General features: G+C 34.4%; 1 protein-coding gene and 1 pseudogene across 13 annotated transcripts in view; one reads left to right on the top strand and one right to left on the bottom strand.

The window, feature by feature from the left end:
- Positions 1 to 22,498, bottom strand: part of Zfp280d (zinc finger protein 280D) — an 89,162-nt gene that overhangs the window by 50,257 nt on the left and 16,407 nt on the right. For 7 of the 13 annotated variants that reach the window (XR_003947882.1, XM_006511121.4, XM_006511122.3 and 4 more), the window contains exons 2-9: positions 18,201 to 18,244; positions 17,488 to 17,548; positions 14,675 to 14,821; positions 11,757 to 11,822; positions 11,517 to 11,656; positions 5,455 to 5,572; positions 1,275 to 1,445; positions 763 to 872 (exon numbers count right to left, since the gene is read on the bottom strand). Coding sequence is in view for 10 of the 13 variants with exons in the window: in XM_006511121.4 (XP_006511184.1) it covers positions 763 to 872; positions 1,275 to 1,445; positions 5,455 to 5,572; positions 11,517 to 11,656; positions 11,757 to 11,822; positions 14,675 to 14,821; positions 17,488 to 17,548; positions 18,201 to 18,203 (816 nt within the window). In the remaining 3 variants the exon portion in view is untranslated. Of the gene's footprint in view, positions 1 to 762; positions 873 to 1,274; positions 1,446 to 4,116; positions 4,272 to 5,454; positions 5,573 to 11,516; positions 11,657 to 11,756; positions 11,823 to 14,674; positions 14,842 to 17,487; positions 17,549 to 18,200; positions 18,245 to 22,498 lie in introns of all 13 variants that reach the window. The other 6 variants (XM_017313343.2, XM_030244339.1, XR_003947883.1 and 3 more) reach the window with 3 other exon arrangements.
- Positions 20,161 to 20,971, top strand: Gm17828 (predicted gene, 17828; annotated as a pseudogene).

Raw genomic sequence — 22,498 nt, 5'->3', positions numbered from 1 at the left:
GCTTTTATTTGTTTTTAAAAATGATGAATTAAAAATTGTAAGTTTCTGAAACAGCAAGGACTCTTCCTGTACTACCTCATTGCTTCTTAATCCTTTTGTACTCTATACGCAGTGCTGTTTTTATCTCCCCTGCCTCCTTCCTGTCATTGGTAGTAGGAACAAGGAGATTACAGAACATTTCTATAAAGGCACAGGAAAGCACAATAAAAGCTAATATTTGAAGAAAAGTGTTACCTAAACTTCATACTTCACACATACTTTGAAATTTTCTTCAAATCTAAATCAAAAAGCTTCCTACCTCAATAAAAACTTTACACAAATGTATGCTTATGCAAACTATTCTGGATTTATCAAAACAATTATTTTACATGAAAAGCATGAACATTTGAAGTTAATGTCTGAATACTGACAATATGTATGATTTATTTTCATTATCTAATGTGGAATACATATTTGCATATATAAGCTATAGAATTTTAAGTTATAAAAAGATTGAAATCACAGTAAAACGTTTTACAAATAGGAATATGATTTAATCAATATTATTGTGTTTAAAATCAGAATACAATAAACATATATTGTAAATATATGAACTAAGGAATTTTACGTAGAGTGATTTTGAATATAAATTTTTACCTAAGGTCTATGGATATACCTAGTATGAGAAGATTTCATTCCTAACTTACTTATTTACTATATATCAGTCATTACTATTTTTAAGGATTTTCAAGCTTTCAAAATTAGATTTTGGAAAAGATTTACCGTCATGTGATTTTTTAGAGGATCCAAAAGATTGAAGTGAATATCACACTTGGGACATGCTCTTGGAAAAGTTGTTCCATTTTTAGATTGACTTGATGAACAATTTGCACCTAAAATAAATTCAGATCAACTATGAAATAAAATGCATCATTTTCAGGGTTTTTTGCTTGTTGCTTTTTACAAATTATTTTTAATTATTTATTACTAGGTGCACACACATGTATGCAAAATATAACATTTGTATTGGTGCCCATGGGTGCCAGAGGAGAATGTCAGGTCCCCTGAGCTGGACTTAGCTGTTGGTTGAGAGCCACTCTCTGTGGGTGCTAGGAATCAAACACAGGTTCTCTGAAAAAGTTTTAAGTGTTCTTAGCCAATAATCCATCTCTCCAGCCCCCAAATTTAGCACTTTTTAACTTAAATAACCACTATTAGTTTCTTAATTTGTAACCATTTGCAAAACTTATCTTTAAATACTACAGAATTTCTTTTTTGTAGGCTAGTGTTTTTACCTTGCGATGGCACCACTTGGAGAGATATCACTGATGGGGACTTTTCTGAAGAGATTACAGAAGAGGCATCTATTCCAGAAGTATTTTCACTGGGTTTAGGCTTTTTTGGGTTAACACTGCTTATGTCAGAACCAGAAGGACGTTTTGATAAAAATGAAGTTTCATTCAAACCTAAAATGGTTTAAACAGTGGGGGAAAGATTTTAGAAATATTATAAAAATACTACTCATAAACAGTTAAGTCTAAATATGTGGGAACTAAAATATATGACATAATTGAACTATGCTATGTCAATGATAGAAATCATTGCTGGGCGTGGTGGCACACACCATTAGTCCCAGTGTTTATGAGGCAGAGACAGGCAGAAAGATCTGTGAATCTGAGGCCAACCTGGTCTATCTAACCAGTTCCAAGCCAGCAAGGCAAAGCTACATAGTAAGACCCTGTCTCAAACAAAACTAAGGAACTAAATGTTAAAAATTTAGAGAGTATAAGGAAATAGCATAAACACTATTAGGGACTGCATTTATTTAATCAATTTGTGAAATTATCTTTCTATGCAAGAAATTCTCAGTGTGGCTTGAAAAAAACAACAACAAAATTGAAGATATTCTGAAGTCCTAAAACCAATTATCTTCAGATGCTGAAGTATATTCTAGTTTTAATACATATATGCACACATGCACAATAATCTGTTCCAAACACGTATAAATCCTTTAAATTTCTTTCTTTTTTTCCCCTTCAAGACAGTTTCTCAGTGCAGCTCTGAGTGTCCTGGAACTCATTCTATAGACCAGGATGGCCATGAACTCCAGAGATATGCCTGCCTCTCTACCTCTTGAGTGCTGGGATTAAAGGTGTGCATCACTACACCTGGTTAAAACTACTTAAAATGCCCAATGTGATGTCAGTCCTTTCCCACCTAACAATGTCATCTCTTCAAGGTTTGTGACACTACACACTTATTGCTATGTACCAAGTAGAAACTTCTATTCCTGGATGATATTTTACTCACTCAAATGAAAGGGCATATAAAAGGGAGCTGTGTCCCGTTTTATTGGAATATATTAAGGGATGTCTGACAAACACTTGCATTTGAGTTATTAGACTGCATTAAGTCTTTGTTTATATAGAGATTTCATTCTTAAAAATAATTTTCCTTTTGAAAAATCACCATAAAACTAAAGGATTAAGTCTTAGAGTATCAGCAATAGAAAAAGGGACAATTAGGGGGTTGGAGAGATGGCTCAGTGGTTAAGAGCCCCGACTGCTCTTCCAAAGGTCCTGAGTTCAAATCCCAGCAACCACATGGTGGCTCACAACCATCTGTAATGAGATCTGACGCCCTCTTCTGGTGCATCTGAAGACAGCTACAGTACTTAGATATAATAATAAATAAATCTAAAAAAAAAGGCTTAAAAAAAAGGGACAATTAGACAATAACTAGAGCAAACAAAGTCTTTTTAAAAAATAACACATAATGTACTTTGTACAAAGGATTTGCAAACTACACATTAAACAGACCCATCTATACACCATATGCAAAAGCAGCATTAGAGAGATCCTAGGCATTTAAAGAAGCGGTAGAAGCCTGAGTTAGAAGCCTGATTCTTATCGGGCTCTGCTTATGTATTTTTATTTAATTATTTTGAGTTTCAGTTTCTATTTCTGTAAAGTTATTATACTTTATTTTACAGTTACTTTAAGGTCAAACAATGTATTCAAAAGTACCTTAAAATATTTGGTACACAGAAAACAATAATAAATAACAATTATCATAAATAACAAAACATTTTATACTTTCACTTGCTTTAAAGGGTAAAAATTATTCCAATAGATTTGCCTATCATTTGTTTTGCCAAGAAAATAAGATTATACTAATTCACTATTTCATCTTTAAAGACAAAGTAATGATTTTTCCTTGTTTTCAAAACATTTGGTCAGAGACAGATACATTGCAGGTACATGAAAAAGATCTCTGGTAGTGCAATCTCATTAACACATGTTTATGTTACTTGGAAAACAAAGGGTGATAGCATTTTGAATTAAGCAACCAATTATAAAATAGACTAAATGGTAAAAATAGACTTCTTTAATGTCAGAATTTAACATGAGAAATCTCAACATTAAATAAAACCACTCTGCATCCTTTGCAATCTATTTTACATTTATTTACTTATCTGTGTACATATGAGTATGCAAAACGCATGGTATTTGAGTGGAACTCAGAGAACTACTTGTGAGACTCTGTTCTCTCCTTCCACTGTGTAGGCTCCAGGAATCAAACTCGGGTTGTGAAACTTGGAAGCAAATCCTTTTACTGACTGAGTCATCTCAACTGGCTGTGTATGTATTTTAAATTCTGTCTCTTTATCTGTTTTGTTAGGTTTATGCTATTCTCTATCTCCAAACAGTTCTAGCTCTGCCAGGAAAAATCCTAATTTCTTTCAAGGTCAAAAATCAAAATCCCATCATCTCCACAGACAGTAATCTGTCAATCATGGTACTAAATGAACAGCACTGACTGACACTGATATTTATATCAAGTCCTTTGAACCTTAGACATGTATTTTCACATTTCACTTAACTTATTTGGGCATCAAAAAAGCCCTGTGTGAACCAGAGAAAGAGTCAAAATGATATCTTCAGGTGCCTTACTCCAGGTGTGGAGAACTGAATGAATTACACACAAAAAAAAATTAATAGCCCGATCTCTTAATAATATAAAAAAAAATCAAAAGTATGAAGAGGTCAGTTGATCTGATAAAGACTAAACATTCTTAAGAGCAGAGGTTCAAACCTACAACTTCCTAGTTATCCCACTTAATGAAGTTTCACTCACTGTAGTAGAAAGCTGAGAGGGAGAATAGGAGTCTTTATTGTTTCTTTCTTCCCAGAAGTTTCAAGACTGCAGACTTTTCCTATGAGTAAAGTCTATGAGCTTCCTAATGCCAGATTTAATACAAATATTTTTTCTCCGTTTCTTTTCGCTTGTACCTATTTTATTAACAAGATATTAGTAAACATTTTAGTAAACTATGTATGTAAGTGACATTCAGAGAAGTGTTTATCAAATAAGGTATTTTTAAAATGGAAAAGCACTTTAAGCCCTATAATGAAAAAAAAATGCAGGATAGTTTGGTAAACACCTCATTAATCTATTTAGTAAACAACCTAAACATCTCCAAATTTTCTTGTACATTTTAGTTAAAATACCTGAATATATACAAATTGCTAGTGTTCAAAAATTAACTTTCCTTAATTTCCAGGAATTTTCACAAAGACAAAATTCCTCCATGGTGTGTTAATATACTTTAAATTAATGAAGAATACTTATCATATGAACTAATTGTATTAACTCTCTAAAGATCACTTTGTACTATGTCTAAATCACTGATACTTGACTGTTTTGAGACACAGTCCTACTATATAGCATAAGATGGCCTTGAAATTATTACATATTCCAAGTTAAAATCAAACTGACAATAATCCTTCTGCTACAGCCTCTCAAGTGCTGAGATTATAGGTGTACACCACCACATTCAAGAACCACTTCTTTAAATTATCCTTTATTTATGAGAGAAAGGGAGGAAAAATGAAGGTTTGGTAGATATATACATGCCACAACACACATGTGGAGGTCAGAGGATAACGTTCTAGGAGTTGGTTCTTTCATTCCACTATGTGAGTCCCAGGGTTGGAACTCAGGCCATTATGCTTGGAACCAAGTGGCTTTGCCTGCTCAGTCATGTCACTAATCTAACGAGTACTTCTTTATTACGGCCACTTTATAGCACCATGAAACCATACTTCACTATATACTGAAATCACTTACTGAACTATAAAGACACTAATCTAATTAAGAATTCAACTATAACCATACACTTTTTTTTATACGAGTGGCCATAGAAATTATTTACTAACAATGTTTATAGTATCTAATACCTTCTCTAATTCACTGATGTTTTAAAGCATTTTAAAGGTTGGTTCCATAGGAAAAAGAATACAAGGTGGTTTAATGAAGATTTTAAGTAAAACTGCCTCACAAAAAACAGGAGTCCATGTTAAAATATACAAATATTTTAACACAAAGATGTGGAGTTCAAAACAGAAACTTAACTCTGTATGATTACCCATTGTTTCTTTTAACAATTATAAGGAAAAAAGTAACAAAACAAACCTGCAATAGAAAGTGTCGGTCCCCCCTGGTAATGTGATAATCCTGTATCCTGGGTCAAGTCAAACAGTAACTCTGAAGAGTTATTAGACAGAACTCTTGGTGAATTTGTTACATAACCCTGTTAAAATTGAAGAAATAATATTACATTTATTGGACATAGTTATAACTACTGTTTTACACACATGTATGAGAGCAATTTAACAGCATATCTGTATTATTAAGATAAATATTGCTTGATGGTTAAATCATTAACAAGTTAAAAACACAAAAGTAATTACTAGTTGGACAAAATTATCATCTATCAAAACTGAAAGCAAGCAAATAGAGCTTGTTTGTTCCGATTTGCCCAACTAAAACTGATCACCTAATGTGGATGGCAAATTTTAATACAATGTTTTAAAAGTACAAGAAATGCAAATTTAATTTATAGCTGTAAAGCCAACACATGCTTAGAAGTTCTAAAATTGCAGTATTACCATCAAGAAGTGAGAGAAATCAATAAAAATTGCACAACAGAAACACAGTGAAACAATAAATCCTAATAAATGTTGAAAGTGAATATTTTTATATAAAATGAATTTTTAAACCATCTATTTTGGAGAACTTTATAACTATGTAGTCAAAAAGAAAAATAGTGAACTCTTGACTTTTCTAATTGTCCCACAGAAACCTATGCTAAGCTAAGGAATGTGGAATGTCATAAGGCAAAAACAATGGAACTTGGGCCTTGCAGTGAACTAACAGCGCCAATCAGAAAGGGACTAGGATAGAAGCTGTTGATAAAATACCTCAGTCAATAGGCTTGCTCCAGGAGAACTATAGCTCAAAGAAATTTTTAGCCAAGCTAGCACGAAGATCTTAAGAGCATAGTGAAGCCGGGCGTGGTGGTGCACGCCTTTAATCCCAGCACTCAGGAGGTAGAGGCAGGCGGATTGCTGAGTTCGAGGCCAGCCTGGTCTACAAAGTGAGCTCCAGGACAGCCAGGGCTATAAAGAGAAATCCTGTCTCGAAAAACCAAAAAAGAAAAAGAAAAAAAAAAAAAAAACCCAAAAAAAAGAAAAAAAAAAGAGCATAGTGAAAAATATGACATGGACTGTAATGTGGTCAAGAACAGAGCAGTAAGTTTTTATGTAACTGTATGCATATACATATTCAGTATCATTACGAAGTGGTCAATACAATTGAAGGGTTCTAGTACTATATAACAAGTATACTAATATGCACACACACATAAATAACTCCAATATTACTTATAAGGAACAACCACGGTGCAAAGTAAGCTCTTAGTGATTTCTGAACCTTCAGCCTGTTAAAATGCATAATCCACGGATTTTTGAGTTAAGCAGTGCTTAAAAATAAACTGATCCCCTCCTCTTCTCCAAAAGCCAAACCAAACAAACAAAAAAAAAAAAAACAAAAACAAAAATAAAGCCAGGCACAGTAGTACACGTCTATGATCCTAGCACTCAGGAGGTGGAAACAGAAAGATCTTCCTTAACTACATAGCAAGCTCAAAGTCCACCTGAACAACCCTATCTAAAACATGAATGATATGCCCTTTTTTCAACTTACTGGACACAAAGATACAAAGAAAAATATTTAACAATTAAACAGGCATTATTTAAAAATGGTGTCTACTTCAAATTAATTTACTCACAATGTTTTATTGCTAGGATCATGAATGACAGATATATGTAACTGCAAAGCTATGAAGAAGTTAAGAATAACTGCAAGATGGAATCATAAAAAAGATCTAGAAAATCAGTAGAAAAACTGTTCAAATTCTAATGATGAATCTAAAGTTTGGTTAACACTGTTATATAAGAGGTAAGACATAAGGTAAGCTAGATGGGAAATATCAGAACTCTCTTTTCTATAAGACTAATACTACTTTTTAATAAGATTAAAAGAAGGATAACATTCACTATTGGCAAACTCTAGGTTATATATTGGTGTGACTTTGAATAAAAACTTTACCAGTAGCTATCAAAATCTAAAAGATCCTTTATTCTACTTTCAAAATTTTATGGTAAAGAAAGTTTAATGGAGAATTATTGATAACAGTCAAAAATTAAATCCTATATTTTCAATAATAAAGAGCTAAACCTACAAGCTATCATATAACCATTACTATAAAGTTTTTGAAAAGTAGGACATGTTCCTCAAAGGCTATTTAGTGAAGCAGTGTCCAATTAATAAAAAAAAAAAAAAAAAAAAGCTCTTTAACAAAACTATAATAAAGCTAATCCTGTTAAACACATCTCCAAAGGCAACTTAAACTCACCCACAGAGTGTCATAAAGGCAGCTCAGTAGTCACCAAGTAACTAGCTTTTCAAATAGACAATTTTTGATGCCTTATGCAAGTTCAAAATAATCTAAAAATGAACTACCTGAGAACGGTTTGTTCAATGCAACAATAAGAGTAAAGTAGGTACTATAACAGAATTAGGATGACCTACACTTATTTAACCATTTAACCTGGGGCAAGTCACTTTTGAGCTTCAAGTCATTCATCTTTCAAACTAAAATAGCCAAATTGTATATAGTAAATTTACTTGCTCTCCACTGTAAATGAGTATCAAATAGTTATCACAGTGGCATTAATAAAGACAATATTTCTTCCAGTTGTATAGATTGGTAGGCTAAGGTTAGGTGGTTGAGGAAGGCTCTCAATACAGCATCTTTTATTACTGATGGTGTTGAAACTATAATCCAAGTCTAAATAATAATGAAAATTCATGCTCATTACCCATATAGTAACTTAATCAATGATATTAACGAGAATATATTCAATCCTTGCCTGAAAAATGTGTTGAGATACAAAGATATTCCATAAAAAATTAAACACACAAAACATAACATAAAGCGTTAAACTAAAACCAATTAAAGTGATACTTTATTAAAACCAGTAACATTCAACATTTAGAGAGAAATCCTCTTAAAAAAGATAATTTCTTCCAGATTAAAAGTCTGTGATTTTAGCTTTGACCACACAGGTAAGTGAGATTTAAATATATAATTCCTAAGCTCCCATACAACCCAACTGACACAACGAAGTTTCAGGATTACAAACCATTAATTGTGGCGTTTTTAATGGTCACAGAAATAAAATAAACTAGTTTAAGGAAGTTTACTATTCACTAAATCAGTGCTAACCTAACTTTCCAGCTTCAAGATGATTTTACACATTTAAAAATGACTAAACCCCAAACCACTTTTTACATTGGTTGCTGTTTACCTATTAGTATTTATCAAACTAGAAAATGAAGCAGAAAATGAAGCAGAAAACATTAAATATTACTTTATTTTAAAATTATATTAAATCCATTATGGATCGGCATGAAAGTAGTCTTATTTTATATCTTTGCATTTTTTATTTTAATTTTGGGAGCCAGGGTCTTAGGTATCCCAAGTTAGCCTCAAACTCACCATGTGGCCAAGGATAATATATATTGCCCTAACACCTGATCCTGCTGCGTCTGTATCACCAAGTGTTGGGATTAGCTCTATGTGCCTGAATCCAGAAATCTGTGTGTACTAGGCAAGCTCTTTTCTCTAACAAATAAACTAAATTCTCAAAAGAGAATAAGGACTCATGACTATGTAATTGAGAGAAGGAGCATTTTAGCAGTATGAACCACTGTGGATATACTACTCTGATCTTATCAAAACTCAGAAGCCAGTACTTTCTTAAAGGTGTATCACTATGAAATCTGAGACTTTTTCATCTGAACTTTTGGTATCCTGTCCCATTGAAATCATTAGTCCACAGTACACTAAGTATTCACAGACGTTTCTGTAACATATACTTTGGTTATTTGCAAACTATTGGTTTTGAAATAATTCATAATATATCATTAAAAATTCATTTATACTACCATTCAATGAAGTCTTGAAATATTATAAAGCAACCAAGATCAAAATGGCAGATTAAAGCTTTCCAAATCTTGATTTTTGCTTGATAGATCAAATTTTATCATTGGTAAGAAAGAACACTACTACCAGCTGTTTTCCATTAAGTGATGAAGGGGCAGGTGTACTTTGTTCAATTTTGAGGAAATCTGTACCAAATTTGAGGACTGAATAATAGCATTCTAAAGTGAATTCCATGATACCATCTTCTAATATTCATACCCTATGTGATTCCCTTCCTTTTAATGTGGCTGACAGCTGAATTGATTCTTAACAACACAACATGGTAAAGGTGGCAAGGTATATAACATCATTTTATGGACATGACTGTTGCCTGAAAGTAATAAAATCAAGCCTGTCTTGGTGGTACACACCTTCAATCCTAGCACTGGGGAGGCAGAGCCAGAGAAACTGATGAGTTCAAGGTGAGTCTGGTCTACAAATCAAGTTCCAGGACAGCCAAGGCTGTTACAGAGAAACTCTGTCTTGAACCACCCTACCCCAAAAAGAGACTAATAAGAACTCTCCCTTAGCCAGGCATGGAGGCACACACCATTAATCCTAGCACTTGAGAGGCAGAGGCAGGCAGATTTGAGTTTGATGCCAGCTTGGCTACAGAGTGAGTTCCAGGGCAGCCAGGGCTACATAGACAAACTCTGCCTTAAAGAAGGGGGAAAAAAGAAAGAAAAGAAAAAAAAGAACTCTCCTTACTTTCAGGAGGCAAGCAGCCATTTTGGGAAGACCCAATTGGCAAGGAATTAAGTCAAAAGCCAAAAGGATAATGAGACTCAGTCTGACCCTTAGGGAACTAAGGGTACCAGCAACTACCTGGACTTGGGAGATGTTTCCCAATAGTGCTTCAGATGAGACTGCTTTGAGGATCACATCTTAAATGGTGATCCTATCAGACCCTAAAACAGAGGATCGAGTTAATCTATGATCTGCCTCCTACCAACAGAAATTATAAGACTTTAGGATACTTAATGTATATTGCTTCAAATCACATAATTTTTGGCAATAATAAGAAAAAATAATAAACAGCTTATCAGCCATTATTTCAAGCATAAATGTGTTCAATTAAAATGCAACAGGTATTTCTGCTTGCCAATCATGCTTTTCCTAAACACAATCAAGATATTTAAGACACAGAAGTGCTTTATGTACACTACCTATTTCAACACAGAACATATAAGACACATAGTCAAGGGTACAGTTAACAAAATAACATTAATGGAAGTTTATGTTTAATACATTGCAAAATGTCATTGAGGAAGTGCCTATAACTGGAGTATTTCATTAGGAGTGCACAGCTGGGTGGCTACTTGAAACTCTGGTACAGATGAGTGCTTGTCTCGACTCACAGAAAGCCAGCAGCTACCTTTTCAGCATTGTTTTATATCATCAATGCAAAGGCCAGTGAAAAAGAAAGTGTTTTCAATTATTTTCACAATGGTGTTGAATCCCAAATACACTACCCTGAGAATGCTGAGCTGGGGCAGTATTTCCATTTTTCAAAGTAGATACTCATATACAAGATATATATGTGTATATATGTATATAAACTACGGATTAGCCTACACTGAGATCTGAGACCCACCTAGCTATAGATCTGAGTGAATTAATCCCTGTAAACCTCAGTATTTACTCAACTATGAAATAGAAGAAGTAGCAATGCCTACATTATAGGTATATTTAAAAACTAAATGAGATTCATTTATGTAGAGCATTTAGCACAAATATTTATGTCTATTACTAGCTTAATAAATTGTAATTATTACCAATATTACTTTTCACTAAGGATTTTTAAAAAGTGTGAAGGTACATTTCTCAGAATAAAACACTACTATCAAAGCTTCTTAATAATTTCCAAATTAAAAATACCTGGCCCAGTTTGAAAGTATAAATATTTTGCTATCATGTGATACTCATTACAATTCTTCTATTGACATTTTGATAGCCTTAGTTTTCAAAGTTATACCTAATCAGTTTAAGCATATCCCCAACTTACTGAAGGGTGGGTACTAATTAAGCTATCATACAGATGGTAACCTTTTCTGATAACTAGATAACTACTTGTTGATAATGTAGAATTTTAATTGAGTATCGTTAATATTCCCTGAGCTGACTATGTAATTTCAAAAACACTTACAGGTTTAGAAAATGGCTGAACAATAACAGAGCTATCTGAAGATCTAGATTCAGGATGAAAATTTACTGGCAAGGCAGCCACAGGATTTGATGCTGAATTCAGGCAGCGTTGACTTGTAGGCTTGAATGAAGCAGTAAAACCTGTATTTTAAAATTACACAACACATTGAATGCATTTCTATATAATCAACTTTTTCAAGATATTTTAGTTTACAATTCAAGTACTATAGCAATACTGTACCTCGATTGAGTATACCATTCTTTATTCCTCTTGAATGAGAGCTGGGGTTAACTCTGTTCAAAATATCTAAAAAAATAATGATACTTTACATTTGTTTGAATGCAATATATACTGAGATATTAAAATTTATAAACTGAACATATTAGAAGGAATGTTATCACGAATGTGAAAATAGTTTATTAACATTAACTGTTTTATAGAATAAGCACAATATTTCTCATTGTAACTAAATGTCCAAAAGTCAGAAGTATATCGATAAACCCAAGTGCATATAAGCAAAACCTTCTTCAAAGTAAAGAAATTTTGTTTCCATAAAAATCTTCTAAAAACATGTTTAAATATGGTTGCATGGAGTTGAAGTTTACACCTTCCTTGGTACGGGGAAAGAACTGTATGTATATATTTGGGCTCTGACTTAAAATTAAACTGTGACCCAGCCTCCATATTTTATTCTATAGCTCTAAAAACCCTAAAGTTGTACAAAGGAGAATCTCCAATGGATTATATCATTACCTCTGTTCCAAAAGGGAAATTACTAGAAGTTATAGACTAAATTGAATCTAAGGTTTACCTGATTATCTTACACATTGAGGGGATTTTGATCTATCACATCAGAAGTCAAGATAGGCATGACTTTGAAGAATTGGTTTGAAGTTCTTACTCTTATATACATATGAATATTCAAAGTTTTTAACATCTAGCTTACTCAGTAATCAAACTAAAATCTGAAAGAATGAAGATTTGCAGCCGGGCATGGTGGTGCACACCTTTAATCCCAGCACTTGGGAGGCAGAGGCAGGTGGATTTCTGACTTCCAGGCCAGCATGGTCTACAAAGTGAGTTCCAGGACAGCCAGGGGTATGCAGAGAAACCCTGTCTTGAAAAACAAAACAAAACAAAACAAAAAAAAGATTTGCTTAAATTTGCTTTTTTCAGAAAAAGTTAAAAGATGCACTGAAATTCATAGACAAAAAATTCATTTTTCTTCATAGTAGAAAATAACTAGATGCCACTAAATAATTGCATAAAGGTACACATAATGGTTATTTTTCAGAGCCAAAGAGATGACTCAGTAGTTAAGCGTTATTTGCTGTTCTTACAGAGGACACAGTTCAATTCCTAGCATTCACATAATATCTCACAACCACCTGTAAAGTGGTTTTGAGGGGATAGAATACCGTCTTCTGGCCTCTATGGGCATTGGGAACTAACTGGATACATACATATGTACAGGCAAATACATATACACCTAACTATATACATATTTTTAAAATAGTTAAAATTTTGCAGTGATGTTAATGCAGTGCTTAAAAATCAAGTACATCAGGTTTTTTTTAAAAAAGCAATTAAACTTGATATTATTTTCACTCAGAAAACCAAAATTAATATTCAAGCTATCAAATAACTATTGGTATACTATTTTAGTAGTTGTGATCTATAAGAGATGAATTCTTAAACATTTAATTCACATATCCTATGTTGAAATTCTGTGTGGCTTCCACGAAATACAGTAACACAATTATTTCAATTTTTCATCTTCACAATTCAGGAAAACATCTGGGGTCAAACTCTTACAGAATAATTTAAAAACAAATGTAGATTGTTATAATTGAGTACAATTAAGAGTCATCTATAATCGTATAAATTCAACTTGAATCTTGTCATATTTTCAACAAGAGATTTTAAATAATTTTGTAATATAATAACATTCAAATGTCAGGTAATCAATACCCAGGAAATAAGAAATAAGACCATTCTGGTATTAGCAATATGCACACTATCATACTAAACTCATTTTATAATCCAAATAACATCCCACTTAATGTGCCATGGGAAATTACCTATCTATCACAAAAAATAATACTGACATTTCACTTGGTTAAATTGTTCTCTCTATAATAAAACTATATATAAATGCCATTCCAATCCTACAGAAAAGAAAAGCAAGAAGGCAATCAGAAAATGTCATAGTACTCTCTCCAGTTAACCAAGGTAAATAAGAAATACTAATATGCTGAACACTTTAACATTCTTTGACAAATTCTTCTAGCTTAAAACAAACATGCAATTAAAATGAGAAAGATTATTTTTATCTTTGAGATTTGAAGACTATATTTTTTTTCCATTGAGACCAGATCTCACCATATAGCCTAGGCTGGCCTGAAACCCACTGAAATCCACCTGCCTCTGTCTCCCCAGTGTCTCCTTAGTATTGTAAATAAGTGTGCTCCCCACACCTGGCTCCATCTGAAATATTTTTGAGTAGACAGTTTACTGTGGTCCATCAGTTTTCTTACTTTAACACTGTACCACTGTTTAGTCCAAGCACTCTAACTGAAAGCTAGACTCCAACGACTATTCTACTAAAAAGCCTGAGATATGAGTGTGCTAACTGTAACGTAGTAAAAATACAATGGCTAGCGGTAACACCTCTCTGTATCACAAATTAACTAGCTGCTGAAAGACAGCTGTGGTCAGGTTATGACCCACTATCACTATGCATTTTGTAGTCCTGTGTAGATGACATTACAATGGAGCCTGGACATGAGATTTCATCTGAGACTAACAGATTTTTTAGTATATCCCAAAATTTAAAACTAAGCATTCTAAATTTTTCCTTTAAACAATTCTAGGTTTAAGAGAGGAAAAAAGGAAATAAAATCAGATAGCCTGGTTTTTCATTATCACTAAAATCATAATTCCTACTCTCAGAAGACCTCCAATGCCAACCATGGAAAATTCCCTGTTGCGTCTGCTGGTATTTTGCTTCTATCCCATCTCAAACTCCACTCAGGGTCAACCCTGACTTTCAAACAAGTATTTTATTCCCAAATTCTTATGGTGGAATAAGGATATTTTTCAAAACAACCCTAAAAATAAACCTTTTCAAACTGCCTACATTCAAAGTATCTGCTTACTTGAAATAGCTGGCTTTGAACTTGCTATCTCTGCAACAAAGATGGGCTCATCATCATCATCCTCTTCGACTTCTTTCACTTTCTTCTGCCATGGCTCTAGCTCCTCTTCTTCACATTCCATAAAGAGTTCTGCCATTTTTAAATTATCTAATTTTTAAAAGAAGCAACTGTCTTTTAATTAAAAAGTATCTGCTATATGCAGCATATTAGAAATCTACTTTAATAATCCTAGTAACAATGTTTAACTTGGTGTCTGTGATGAGTACATGATAGTAACAATAAGAAACTGAGATCCTGCTACGTCATTAACTAGTAGACGTGAGACAGATAATGTTTATTTAGAGCAGGTAAAAAATACAGTCAAAATTAATTTTATTCATACATTTAGAACAATTAATTCTGAAAAAAAAAAGGATTATATCCTATCCATTATCTTTAAAAGAGAAGAGGGGTAAGATGAAGAATAAGAAGCCACAGATGAAAAAACAAATTAGAATAAACCAGTTTTAGAAATGGAAAATGCAGAGTTAAAAAGAGGGCAGGGGCTGCGATTTGGTATGAGAGCAGACATAAGAAGGGAGTCAGGTGTATCTCAAATGCAGCTAATTACACATTTCCCCTAAAGGAATCGATCAAAGAAATGCATGCAGTAAAAAATAGAGAAATTCTGATCAGGTACCATCACTCTCTTAAATGTAGATTAAGCAATCAATAAGCACTAGGAATTTTACAAAGAAAAGTGTTCTATATAAAAGACCAAAAGATAGTAAAATAAATTAAAAGGATTCTAAGAAAGAGGTAGAGTAGAGAAAAGAAACTGGTTAGGCATCAAAGAAATAATGTCTGAACAGAGTAAAACTGAAATGGCTCAGTGGATAAAGTCATTTGCTGCCGAGCCTCATGATCTGAGTTCAATTCTCAAGACCCACTTGGTGGAAAAGAACAGACTCCCACAAACTGTCCTCTGACCTCCCTTCCCACCCATATACCTTGGCATATATGTACATGTATACACACACACAGAGAATAATGAACAAATACTAACATACTAACACATAAGGTGCACAGGCCATGCATGACATTCAATACAAAACAAAGTCACAGGAGAGAGTAAGTCAGTAGGTCTAGAGAATAAGTGGTATGGATGCAGGACAGCAGCATGTTAGGAGGACTTCTCTAGGAAGCCAAAGGAAGGATTAAAAAATTAACTTTAAGATCACAGTTGGGGTGGTGGGGGTACATTCCTTTAATTCCAGCAATGGGGAGACAGGTGATACTCATGAATTCATGGTCCTGGTCTACTGTGTAAGTTCCAGGACAGATAACCAAGGCTAACAAAGAAACCCTGTCTTGGGCAGGGGAGAAAAATTTAAAAATAAAACAAAACAAAAAATTAAACAGGCTGGAAAGGTTACTCAGCAGTGAAGAGAATATTGCAGATGGCCCAATGTATCTGGCACCCTCCTCTGTAATTTGTGAGCACTTACACATGAACTTAAGTACCTCCCCCATTACACATTATTAAAAACAACAAAATAAATACATATATAAAAAGAGAGCTAAAACAAGGACTAGAGAGATGGTCCAAAAATTAAGAGTGCTTGCTGCTCTTCTGGAGGACCCAAGTTCTATTCCCAACACCCAGAGTTCAACACCCAGCTCCAGTTCAATTCAATGTCCTCTTCTAGTCTCCTCCAGCACTCAATACACAAGACATAAACTCAAGACACACGCATACACATAAATAAAAAGTTGTAAAGAACACATTTTTAAAAGAAAGTTAGAACATTCATCTTTAATTATATAACGCTGTTAGATAAATTGATAATGCAACACTATACACACATACATACACACAAACAACTTTATGAAACTTTGGCAAGGCTAATTAAAGCCTTTCAGACTGTGTGACTCTTTAATTATATGCACTTATAATTCAGGCTGCAATGGAGAAAGAGGAAATGTAAGAACAGAGGGAGGCAAGATCGAGAAGGAAAACAGCATTAAGGGCCTCAACTAATATAACCATGAATATGATTGCCTAGGCCATGTAGATGCACATCAGTGGCACTTGTGCAGACATAAAGATAGTGAGACTACAAAAGAAATTATCTGAGGTTCTAATTTAAACAATATCTTTATCATTTCTAAGTATTATTTTCTATTATACTAAAGAGAGCCATTTCTACTTTTGACTCAAAATTAGGACAACATTCCACCATGTTCTTAATAATATGGCTATAATCAGTCACAAGTTCAATATTGACCATTTATAAGAGGCCCAGAGCTTTTATCTCAAAACCCACAGAAGATATAAAGCATAGCAATACTTTGGTCCTAACTTTCTAGCCTAAAGAACTGTCCAAAAATAATTTCTACCAAATTAAACCATCTAGTTCATGATAATTTGTTATGAAAACCAGAGTAAACTAATATAGTATGCAGCACATGCATATAAACATGCATGTATGCTCTCTCTCTCTCTCTCACACACATACACACTTAGACTGTCATTGTTAATATATGAAAGAATGTCAAGAAAAAGCTATAATTCTTTTATAATTTTTAATAAATGCTTGCACAAGCATAGAAGAAATCTATATGATAATATATAACAAACTGATAAAATACTGACATAAACAGTAGCTATTTCTGTTAAAAGAGATAAAATAGTTCATTTCTACTTGACTTATCAGTTCATTTGTTATTTCAACAGTTCTAGGGTTCTAAGATGGGGACCATCTCTCACACTGTATTATAAAATGTAATTATACATCACCTGCACATGAGTATCAGTTACTGAAGCAACTTACCTTTTGGTTGAAAGAACTGTCTCCCATCAAGTTGCAGATCTGACTTTATATATGTTGTCACCTAAGTATTGACATATGACATCAGTCAATTTTAAGTGATTTCAACTACAAATAAACCTGAGATTAAGAAATTCTTGATAGAGGAGTTGGGGAGATAACACAATGCATAAGAACATTTGTTGAGTAAACAAGAAGATCTCAGTTTCGGGCTAGAGAGATGGCTCAGCGGTTAAGAGCACTGACTCTCTTCTAAAGGTCCTGAGTTCAATTCCCAGCAACCAAGTGGTGGCTCACAACCATCTGTAATGGGATCTGATGCCCTCTTCTGGTGTGTCTGAAGACAGTGATAGTGTACTCACATACATAAAAAAAAAAAATCTTAAAAAAAAAAGACGATGACCTCAGTTTGAATCCCTAGCACATACAAAAAAGTTAGGCCTGGAAGCATGTGGCCTGTAACCTCAGTGTTGGAGGGACAAAGACAGGCATATATCCCAGGGGCTTGCTAACTAGGCACTCTACCCAAAACAATGAGCTTCAGGCTCAGTGAGACACAGTATGTATGAAGGGAATAAAACAGAGTGACAGGACAGGAAACCCAATGTCTTTCTCTGACATCTGCCCAAATGCAGATGCATGTGCCTGCACTCACACACCAAAACAAACACTTAGAAGAACAAATTCTTGAATCAAATTTAAGTATTTAAGCTTACCATGTGACCACAAAAAGCAGCAAGTTGTATCTCAGCTTGCCTTTCTAGAAAATAAAGATATCTACCATTAGGGCAGATTATACTAATTTATGTACATTTAACTTACCCTTTTTATAGAAATCTGTTTAAGTTGGATATGTTTGTTATACATATAATCTATTTAAAATAATTGGTTCTTTCCTTAAGAATTCCAAATATCAGAAAACAAAATAGAGATTGTATCAAGTATTTCCTATTTCAGTAAATCTGACAAGTAAGTAAATTAAAAAATAATTATTTGTGACAAACAAATGAAACATATCTATAATCCAGGTACTTGGAAGGCTGAGGCAAGAGGATCACAGGTTTAATACCTAGACTACACAGTGAGAGAGTGCCTCAAACAACATATACACACACATATACACAAATAATGGCAAAAAGGAATTTCTTCATAATGCACTGCTTTAGTAAATGTCACTGCCCAAATGCTAATGACACTAATGTTACCTATTCACACTCAAAAATATAATTATTTCTGTAATAAAACACAACTTTGACTTTATCAACAAAAAAGAAAGCTCATCAGATTAAGTTATTCAAGACAAAAGGTATCCCTAGTCAGCTAAGTGGAAGGTAATATGTTAAGTATTAGGTGAAAATAAAGATATGTAAATAGTTTGCAATTAACCACACTTGTAGTTCATTGTTCTTCAAGAAAAAAGTTACAATAAACATTACTAAAAATTCACAATTGGCACCCTCATAGTCAGGGGGAAGAGGGATGGGATAGGGGGTTTCCAAAAGGGAGACCTGGAAAGAGGAAAATATTTGAAATGTAATTAAAGAAAATATCCAATAAAAAAAGGAAAAGAAAAAAAAAATCACAATTAGTCAGGCATGATGGCACATGCTTGAAATCCTATTATTTAGGGGGCTGAGGTAAAGAGAGTATCAAGTTCAAGTAAATTACAGCTGGCTTTGGAGCCAGCCTGAAGACTTGAACTTGATACCTGGAACTCACATGACCAAAAAAAAAAAAAAAAAAAAAAAAAAAAAAAAAAAAAAACTCAAAAAACAACTCATTCATGTAAGTTGTCCTGCTACCTCCACCACATGTGTGCACAGGCATACACAAAATAAATAAATAAATAAAATGTAAAAAAAAAAAGTTAAAGACTTCAAAATATGACCTAACCTTTTGTACATTAAAAATATGATTTTATTTTATTAAATGTTTTAGCTTTTTTTTTTTTTTAAGATTTAGTTATTTATTATATGTAAGTACACTGTAGCTGTCTTCAGACACCCCAGAAGAGGGCATCAGATCTCATTACGGATGGTTGTGAGCCATTATGTGGTTGCTGGGATTTGAACTCACGACCTTCAGAAGAGTGGTCAGCGTTCTTAACCCCTGAGACATCTCTCCAGCACCATGTTTTAGCTTTTACATAAATAAGATTAAACTATGCCTTAAAAGTTTTTTTAATTAGAAAGTAATAGGAATTTTAAATACATGTAATCTCTTATTAATGTTTAGCAATTCTGAAATTCTAGACTAGAGAGATAGCTTAGGGGTAGAATGTTGGCCTGCTACTCAGGAGGTCCTGGATTCAATCCCCAATACTAAAAAAAAGCTACAAACAAAAAAATCAAAACAAAAACCCCAAATCTCTAAATTATGAAAAACTGCCCAAAAATGAGTTATAAAAACTGTATTTATTGTAGCTAAGAATGAAGCGTGAGAGTAGAGTGCATGCTTAGCCTATTTAAGACCTTGTGTTTGATTTCCTGCATCCTCCTTTCCTCTCAGCTTTTAGTTGAGTAAGGTAAGCTTTGAAGTCACTATATTTCAATATAGTTTCACCACCAAGATGCCTCAGTGAGTAGAGTACTATGCTATGTAATTCTGGCAACCTGACTTAAAACTATAGAACTCAATCAAGGTAGAGACAACTGACTCTAGAAAGTTATCCTCAGCTTTCTCCAGCAGCCGAGCAAGATGCCCAAAGGGAAGAAGGCCAAGGGGAAGAAGGTGGCCCCGGCCCCCGCCGTCGTCAAGAAGCAGGAGGCCAAGAAGGTGGTCAACCCTCTGTTCGAGAAGAGGCCCAAGAACTTCGGCATTGGACAGGACATCCAGCCCAAAAGAGATTTAACGCGCTTCGTCAAATGGCCCCGCTACATCAGGCTGCAGTGGCAAAGAGCTACCCTCTACAAGAGGCTCAAAGTCCCTCCTGCCATTAACCAGTTCACCCAGGCCCTGGACAGGCAGACAGCTACTCAGCTGCTTAAGCTTGCCCACAAGTACAGGCCAGAGACAAAGCAAGAGAAGAAGCAAAGGCTACTGGCCCGTGCTGAGAAGAAAGCTGCTGGCAAAGGCGACGTCCCAACTAAGAGGCCACCTGTCCTCCGAGCAGGAGTCAATACAGTCACCACCTTGGTGGAGAACAAGAAGGCTCAGCTGGTGGTGACTGCCCATGACGTAGACCCCATTGAGCTGGTGGTTTTCCTACCTGCCCTGTGTCGAAAGATGGGGGTGCCCTACTGGATCATCAAGGGAAAGGCCAGGCTGGGGCACCTGGTCCACAGGAAGACATGCACCACTGTTGCCTTCACACAGGTTAACTCGGAAGACAAGGGTGCTCTGGCTAAGCTGGTGGAAGCTATTAGGACCAATTATAATGACAGATATGACGAGATCCGTCACCACTGGGGAGGCAACGTCCTGGGTCCTAAGTCTGTGGCTCGCATTGCCAAGCTGGAAAAAGCAAAGGCTAAAGAACTCGCCACTAGGGGCTGGTGAGATGGCTCAGTGGGTAAGAGCACCCGACTGCTCTTCCGAAGGTCCGGAGTTCAAATCCCAGCAACCACATGGTGGCTCACAACCATCCGTAATGAGATCTGACTCCCTCTTCTGGAGTGTCTGAAGACAGCTACAGTGTACTATACAATGTATATGTAATATAAATAAATAAATCTTTAAAAAAAAAAAAAAAAGAACTCCCCACTAAATTGGGTTAAATGTACACTAAGTTTTCTGTACCTAAATATAATTACAAAATTAAAAAAAAAAAAAAAAGAAAGTTGTCCTCAGATCTCCACATGCATGCTCTGTCATGCATACACACATAATATATACAAACACTAATAAAAAAGTAAAAAATAATTATCAGTTTTAATTTTTTAAGTAAACCAAAACTAGCAAATAGCATTTTTAAAAGATTATATATTTGGGAATCTTAGCAGTGACAAGCAAACAAGAAAGGAAAAGTTGGGACTCAGCCTTGCCAGAATACATAAATATACAATTATGTACTATACACAATCCTTTACAAAGACAATAAACAACTATGTTACTGGTTTGTACAATAATACATGGGTTTTTCTAAGTTATTAGTTTAGAATGCTCTACTTAACTATTTTTTGACTTCAACAGCATTCCATGTTAGGCCACCAGCAGCCTTATACATCCTGTGTTGACCAAATCTTTTTTGAGGGGGGGAGTTTGAGACAGCGTTTCTCTGTATAGCCCTGACTGTCCTGGATGACCAAATCTTTTTACCTGCATGGAGAAGTCACACCAAATGACTGATTCAACAGTGATAAAAGTCTAGATAAAAATTTCTCAGAATGATGCCACAGTCATTGTACTTTCAATGTTATAATGAAAAAAGGAAAGGGTAATTCAAGTGTGACTGAGACAATTATAAATCAAGTATGGTAGTACACACCTATAATCACATTATTTAAAAGGTTGAGGCAGAGGAATTTTAAACTCAATGCCAAACCTGAATTACAGAAGGCCCTGTCTCAAAAACAAACCATTATCCTCTTTAACTACACAATTTAACTCTTAATGTCAAGTTTCGCACAACTACTGCCATTCATTATATTTAACTACAAATTACTACAACTTATAGTTACAAAATCATTATAATTATTACAATTATATTTGTTCTAATTAAAACATTATTTCACTGAGGAGCAGTAGTCCAGGCTTTTAATCCCAGCATTCAGGAGGCAGAGCCAGGTGGAATTTTTTGAGTTCCAGGACAGCCAGAGAAACTCTCTTAAAACAAAACAAAAAGCAGACAAACAAACAAATCAAAACCCCATTACTTCATTTAATGTTCAAAGCATACTGTCATGAAAAGTGAGTTACAAAGACAGGTGAGTGTCTTCTCTAAAGTAACATTGCTAAGTGATGGGGCAAATACTCAGGGTTGAAGAGACTGCTCAAGGGTTAAGGTATGTGACTTGCAATCAGGTGGACCTGAGTTCCAATCTCCAAAACCCAGTCCAGTAATCTTTGAGTAAGC

Source organism: Mus musculus, chromosome 9, assembly GCF_000001635.26.
Source record: "Mus musculus strain C57BL/6J chromosome 9, GRCm38.p6 C57BL/6J".
NCBI classification, from domain to species: domain Eukaryota; kingdom Metazoa; phylum Chordata; class Mammalia; order Rodentia; family Muridae; genus Mus; species Mus musculus.
Note: the sequence above shows the minus strand (reverse complement) of the source record. Positions and strands in the feature narration are given on the sequence as shown.